The sequence below is a fragment of the Calidris pugnax genome, unplaced genomic scaffold (assembly GCF_001431845.1).
Source record: "Calidris pugnax isolate Ruff unplaced genomic scaffold, ASM143184v1 scaffold125, whole genome shotgun sequence".
NCBI lineage: Eukaryota > Metazoa > Chordata > Aves > Charadriiformes > Scolopacidae > Calidris > Calidris pugnax.
This window is the reverse complement of record NW_015090906.1, coordinates 1506939-1514027: the sequence shown is the minus strand read 5'-3', so window position 1 is coordinate 1514027 and position 7089 is coordinate 1506939. Positions and strand designations below refer to the sequence as shown.

At 46.0% G+C, this 7089-nt stretch overlaps 1 protein-coding gene across 2 annotated transcripts in view; it reads left to right on the top strand.

Annotated features, from left to right (window-relative positions):
• PROSER2 (proline and serine rich 2) overlaps positions 1-5875 on the top strand; it is a 50474-nt gene extending 44599 nt beyond the window's left edge. The window contains exons 1-2 of one of the 2 annotated variants that reach the window (XM_014949119.1): positions 2823-3078; positions 4305-5875. In XM_014949119.1, the coding sequence (XP_014804605.1) occupies positions 2874-3078; positions 4305-5305 (1206 nt within the window). In that variant the 5' untranslated portion in view covers positions 2823-2873 and the 3' untranslated portion in view covers positions 5306-5875. Of the gene's footprint in view, positions 1-2822; positions 3079-4304 lie in introns of those variants that run through there. The other variant, XM_014949120.1, reaches the window with a different exon arrangement.
• The last annotated feature ends 1214 nt before the right edge of the window (positions 5876-7089 follow it).

Here is a 7089-nt window from a genome sequence, read left to right as displayed (position 1 = left end):
CCCCGGAGATATTCAAGGAGAGGCTCGATGAGGCCCTGGGCAACCTGGTCTAGTTGGGGGTGTCCCTGCTGACTGCGGGGGGGTCGGACTCGATGACCCTGAAGGTCTCTTCAGACCCAGATGATTCAATGAAAGTGTGGTGCAATCATTTCTATACCGTGCCACCGTCTGGCTCTGCTGCCACTATGTAAGTTCTTTACTGTGAGGGTGGTGGAGCACTGGAACAGGTTGCCAAGGGAGGTGGTTGAGGCCCCATCCCTGGAGATATTCCAGGTGAGGCTCAATGAGGCCCTGGGCAACCTGGTCTAGTTGGGGGTGTCCCTGCTGACTGCAGGGGGGTCAGACTAGATGGCCTTGAAGGTCCCTTCCGACCCAGATGATACTATGAAAGTGTGGTGCAATCATTTCTATACCGTGCCGCCGTCTGGCTCTGCTGCCACTATGAGCTTCTTGAACACAACCCCCTTTTTTTTTCCCTTTTTGCCTGCGGAAGTCTGGCTCTCCCAGTGAGCTCACCCGCAACAAAAGCTCCTTGGAGCCTTGTTCAGCTCCAGCCAGGGCCTACCTAACAACGGCTCCTTTCCTGTCATTCTCTCGCCTACTAGACATAGCAGCCTTATGAGTATTTGGGTGGGGAAGGAAGGAGATTGCAACATCCATTAAGAAGGAAAAAAAAAAAAAAGAAAAAGAAAAAAAAAAAAAGGAAGGCTTGTCTGTCTCTCGCTTTTCAAGTGCAGCTGTAAAACTTTCCTTGGCCTTTGAAAACTGAGCTCTGCCATGTAGTGGGTGCGAGCTGTGGAATACGTCAGCCTTTGAAGTTAGGCCTTTAAATAGGCAATTGCAAATGGCATCCAAATTTAAGCTTGTGTAGCAGTTTTGCTGCAAGCTGGAATAAGCCACTTATTCTGCCAGCGCACTGTGGCTGGTGAGGCAAAGTTACAAATACCCACACCTCTGTATGTCTTTCCCAGCCATGGTCACCCTGGTGACAATAGATCTGAATCTCTAGAAATGTAGTTGTATCATGAGCCTCATGTTGAAACCAACTTTATATTTCCTTGCAAGGCTTCGGTCTTCTGTTTTACCAGAAAACTGTGCCGGCTGTGACTGAACACTGCTGTGTTCACAGGGTTGCAGCCACAGAGAAGCAAACCTGTCCTGAAGTGGCTGAATAAGAGTGGCTGAAAGGCAACTGTCTCCTGGTTTTTGTTCGTTTATTTGCAGGGAAAAAACAGGCCACACAAGAGAAGGCAACTAAGAGCCCCAAAGCATTTATTTTCTCATTTGTAGTGTGTTGAGTGCTTAGAGACTACCTGCCACTTGGTACAATGCGGCACTTCATAGTTCTTAATCTATAGGCATTACTTTTCTACAGAGGTATATTGTTCTTATTTTTAATGCTGGGGACAGGGATAAAAGCTTTGTTTGCGCAAGGAGTTGAATTAATGGGTAGAGCTGCACATAGGGTTTCTTTCTATCCTAATCTACTGTAAGATGATCTGAACAGGCACGGTGAGTTTGAAGCAAGTTGTGCTGCCCCAGCAAGAACATGTCTACCCCTTGGGTATTTGCACTGCATATCTTTATGTATCTACCTAATTTCCCCTGATCCACCATTGAGAAGTAGCCTTGTTACTTTACCTGCACATAGTTGGATGTCCTCGGAGAAGTGCAAAGTAGAGATGAGAAAGTAAATTGGCTTGTATTGCTTTGCTGGTGCCTTCTTGTCAATTTATTGACAGCGAAGTTTCCAGTATATTCCCAGTGGGAGAGAAATTCAATCCAGAAAAGGGAAAACATCACTTAATTTTCAACAATACTTAGTTACATTCCAGAATTTGCACAGCTCTCTTGGGAAATAGCTTTCCTGTATCCATTGTCTTAATGTAGTGCCTTTCCTAATCATCCTTTGTCACCTCCAAGCTTCTGGAAAAGTGAGTGTTTCCCAGGGTGTAGGTGGAGGGAGAAGAGCTTGCGCGTTGCTGCCTAGCTTCTCATTGTGATGTTGTGTTAATCAAGTTAATCAAGAGCAGTGACTCATAGAAAATGAAGACTGGATAATTCAAGTGATTATTTATCACTTCTGTGGTCTACAGGATTATTTCCTGCTGGAGAAAATAGCCCAAGGCACTTGCCTGCTACAGAACACATCTTTGTATTTATTTTAAATTTTTCCTTTCTGTAACTCAAAGGTAAAAAGCTTAAGAAATTCTCTCCCTCCATATTATTACTTCTTTGTAATCTACCGTGTAACTCCGATTAACTCAGAGGTTGCAGAGGTAGAGCCAGATTTCAGCTCCAGCTCTGCCTCTAGAAGCAAAGTCCCACTTTGTTCTAGAGCAAAAGGGGAATCAATCCCTTCGTTGGACTGTCATAAATGCCCCCTGTTCCTCCCATGCTGCTCCCAAGCCTTGTCCCTGAACCTGACACAGCAACAGAAACACCTTACTCCAGAGCCTGAAGAAGCATCTTAATCCTTATAAAGGCACAGGTGTGGGGTGTGGGGTTGCTTTTTGTTCTGCTTTTATCATCTTCTAGCAATTTGTTCTTTCCAACTCAAATGGATACTCGCCTGCTGAACTGAAGTTAGGTACTTCAAAGCATGAAATACCAGTTATCGTTCTTTGGTCAAAACTTAGGCACTGTAAGCTCCTGGGCCTTTGAAAAGGGATGTTGTGTTTGCTGCAGGAGGTGCTTCTGCTGTGACTGCTGTCTCTTGTGCTGCCACTTTTGGCCTTTGAAAAGGGGTGCTGTGTTTGCTATCAGTGTACTTACCTGTAAAGTGTTAATCTTTCCGGCTTTTTTTTTGTTTTCCCCCCTCATAGGATGATGAGAGTCTGAAACACTTAACTCACGAAGAGCAGAATGTTCTCATGTTCTTTGAGGAAACCATAGATGCCTTAGAAGATGACTTGGAGGAGCCGGTCCTACATGACAGTGGCATCCACTGCCAGTCTCCACGGTCAACGGAAGAAAATGTGTCCAGTCATTCAGAGACTGAAGATATCATCGACTTAGTACAGTCAACACCTGAGAGCAGTGACCATGAAGGCCCTCCTAGCAGAGATGCAGAACCAGGTAGTAGTCTTGCTTGAAAGTGTGGTTTTCCCTTTGACCTAGCCCTGGCGTACTCCAGTTCTCAACAGAAACAGCTAAAGAAATCACATACCTTCCTTACTATGTCAACATGAATCTGTTACACATCAGGAGCTCGAAGGGCTGTGATTGACTTGGGATTTCTGAAATTCTTGCTGTAACTGTAACTATTTGGGTGTTTTCTCATGGAGGTCATGCATATGATTAAGTTGTTGGATTGCTGTTTCAGTCCCCTGCTGGGTGAACGAGTTTTAACAGAACTGGGTATTATGCAGAGTCATCACAGCAAGGCAGACTTGTGCTTATCCATGCAGGCACGCTCTGCTTCTCCCTAAGACCTCTTAAGACTTTCTCTAAGAGTTTTAAGATAGCAGATTGTTTGTAGTGTTACTTTGTGTGGCACTGAAAGGCACATGATCCTATCAATAAGTTTGTGACAAGGTTGTTTTTTTCACCCTGTAGAGTTTCCTCTCTCTGTTTTCAGAGAATGGATTTATCAGCTGGTACCTGCAGTGGGATGTAATGTGTCCTCACGAGTTTTAACAGAACTGGGTATTATGCAGAGTCATCACAGCAAGGCAGACTTGTGCTTATCCATGCAGGCACGCTCTGCTTCTCCCTAAGACCTCTTAAGACTTTCTCTAAGAGTTTTAAGATAGCAGATTGTTTGTAGTGTTACTTTGTGTGGCACTGAAAGGCACATGATCCTATCAATAAGTTTGTGACAGGGTTGTGCATGGCATGTTGGTTTTTTCACCCTGTAGAGTTTCCTCTCTCTGTTTTCAGAGAATGGATTTATCAGCTGGTACCTGCAGTGGGATGTAATGTGTCCTCCCCTGGCTGTTATAATAAAGAAGAATTGCATAACTCGTACAGTCCCCTGGCTGTTATAATAAAGAAGAATTGCGTAACTCTTACAGAAAAAAAATTAGCCCATTGAAACACAGTAAAGCAGATGGTGAATGAATGGCAGAAAGAGATCTTCTAGTGAACGCATTGTATATATGGTGATTTGAACTATGGCATCGCCTACAAGATGCCGTTGCTGGGAGTTCAGTTATAGTTTCTTCTGGCAACGTGGGCTGAGTTAGAATTAGGAAGTTTGGGGGAGGGGAGTACTGATTGCTTGCTAATCCTAGGTGAAAGAAAGCCTTGTGTTCTGCTCATTGTATTGTGTTCTGACATTATTGCTGCTTTGTCTTTTCAAGTGTCAGATGCTTCCTGGAGAAGTGAGAGCCCTAAGCCAGCTGTACCTGTACCCGCTGATCTTCCCCCGTGCCCCCCGGTACCACCACCGTCGAGCTCTGAGACGCTTCCCCTCCCTCCTCCACCACCTCCTCCTCCAGTGCAGCACCCAAAACTGCTTCGCTCGATCCCCACCCCGCTCATCATAGCCCAGAAGATGTCTGAGCAGCAGATGGAGGGCAGGGCCCGCTTCCCCAGCGCCCTCAAGGAGGGGAATTTGGACAGGAAGAAGACCCCCGTAGCCAACGGTAACTCTTCTGCAGCTCTGAAGCACCCTCCTGCACCCGCACCCAAACTGCACCGCTTCCCCAGCAACATCAACATCACAAATGTCAGTGGCAAAGAATTCAACGAGACTATTTCAAAAGCAGCCGTTAACGTCCAGGAGCGGAAAGCCCAGGTGCTGGCCAACATCAGTGGAGGAGCTTTTCTGGCACCTGATCTGGAGGAGAAGCTGCAGAAAAACGATTTCTTGTCCCGTAACAGAAGTTCTTCCTTAAGGGATCTTTCCTCTGAGCAAACGCGATACGAGGCCCTGACAAAACTTGGCCTAGTTAAGGGAAAGCCAGCTCAGGACCAAGTGGACCATGCCCCAAGCTCTCAGCAGCTTGATGTGCAGCCCAAAAAGGCAGACGCTGTTCCCAATGGATATCAAAACATCCATGAGATCCTAAAAAGCGAGCCCAGCCCTTTCCTTCCTATGGGCAAAACTGTAACAATCAAACCAGAGGTAGCTCTTGCTGCTAACAAGGTCAGCAGCGGGCAGCAGAACACACCAAAAACCATTAATGATTACAAACAAGCCAGTCTAAACCTGGATATGAGGAGGAGGTCAGGTTCTCTGCCTAGACCTTCAGGATTTCGATCCCAGGGGATAACAGTAAAGTTTTCTGGCCGGGGCTCAACAGAAGAAGCGAGGAGAGAGGCGCTTCGGAAACTGGGGCTACTGAAGGAGACTGCGTAATTCGGATGGGAAGGTTTTGGTAACTGGGTGGAAGTCGTAGCGTGGCTTTGTGCTGGAATTGTCCCGACAGGATTGGGATCAAACAAACTGGAAGACGAAAGGGGAAGTTCTCTGTTTCTGACAAGCTAAGGAGGTACTAGACGCTGTGGAATGACCACTCGTGTTCATCCCAGAAGGACTGACATGGAGAGTGGTGGGTTTCGGCTCTCCTTCCTACAGGGATACTCATCTGTTGCTCTTTGTGACTAAGAGGAGTTTTATTTAAGTAACGCTGAACTGTAGCAGGCAGCGTCTTGTGAATGAAGTGTACAGAGCAGTATTGTTGTACATAGCAAACTGAGGGGCGAATCTGCTGCCTTTTTCGCTCTTTCTGAAGCCAAAAATGAGAGCTCCATTTGTCTTGCCCACATGTGTATGTCTGTTCCTGGGAGCTCGAGATAATGTCCAAACTGAAATTTCTGACCAGCGTGAACACGCTGCTTGTTGTTTTTTTTTTGTTGTTGTCTGTATTATCTGGCTTGGCTTCGTTCCCCCACCACCCGTGGTGGAGTCCTCCTCTTCCTTGTGGTGTCCCCGTTGTCTGTATTATCTGGCTTGGCTTCGTTCCCCCACCACCAGCGGTGGAGTCCTCCGCTTCCTTGTGGTGTCCCCCACTCAACTCAAGACTGCCCAGAGGCTGGTTTCTGGGGTGACCTTCTCTTTGAGAGAGCAGCCCAAGCTCTGAGCGGGTGACTGCGTCACGGCTGCTTCCCTTGAAGTCTCACCTTTCTTCCCAGCCACCTGCTTCTCGCTCCAGCGACCTCCTTGTCCAGTGATGGACACCAGAGAAGCCTCAAGGATATGCACCACACACCGGTTTTTCGCACTGACAGCCAAAGAGTCTCCTGACAATCTGTGACCCCACTGTTCTGTCCCAGTGACCACCCCAGAGCAGAGAAGCCATAGAAACAAGTCAACTTCGTACCAAATGTATAAACCTTCTGTCAAAAGGTTTTTACTTTAGGGTTCCTGTGAAGAAACTGTTACTTTTTTGAACAATAGCTGTACTACACTGCATAGTTGTAAGTTCTGTTACTTCTAAAAAAAACTGTCATTTGATCTTCCTTGTAGTTTTGACAGCCCTAATCATCCTCTCTTCACAGCCTTAGTTGGTTCTGCCCTGCCAATGCATAACTGAAGTTACAGCCAAAATTCCTGCCAGCAAAGCGGGGTCCCAGGAGAGCGCGGTGTGTGTAAGAGCACGTCACTCCTGAATGGTCCAAGTTGGCGTTATTTTGCCTTGGTTCAATAGACACGCTTTAAAAGATGGTCTCAAAGTATATTTGTGTGTTGGTATGATTTTTTTTTTTTAATCTGGCAAAGCTGCTCTTCCACATTAAAACTCCCTTCTCTTTTTTTGTACGCCTGAAAACATCAAGAATAGCCATTTTAGAATCAAATGCCAAACGCCAAACCCTCTAAATTTCTTGTTATTCCTGCGTGTTTAAGAGTTCTCAGTGTTTTGTTGGTTTTTTTTTTTCTAAAGGGAAAAACTCACTTATTCTCTGCACTTTCTAAAGCCTCGAGCAACCCCCTCTTTTTTTCCAAGTGGCTGAGTAATAAACCTTGGAGAGGAGGAGGGGAGCGGCTATAATAGAAACCGACACACCCTTCGGCGAGGAGCTCTGACATAACTGTGATAAACAAGTTTGTAGTTCTTGTGATAAAAGTATTTCAAACTTGCTGAGCTGTACTTGTAAATGAAGCTGTCGTGAAGCAAAAATCTTTGCCTCATTTTTAACCTG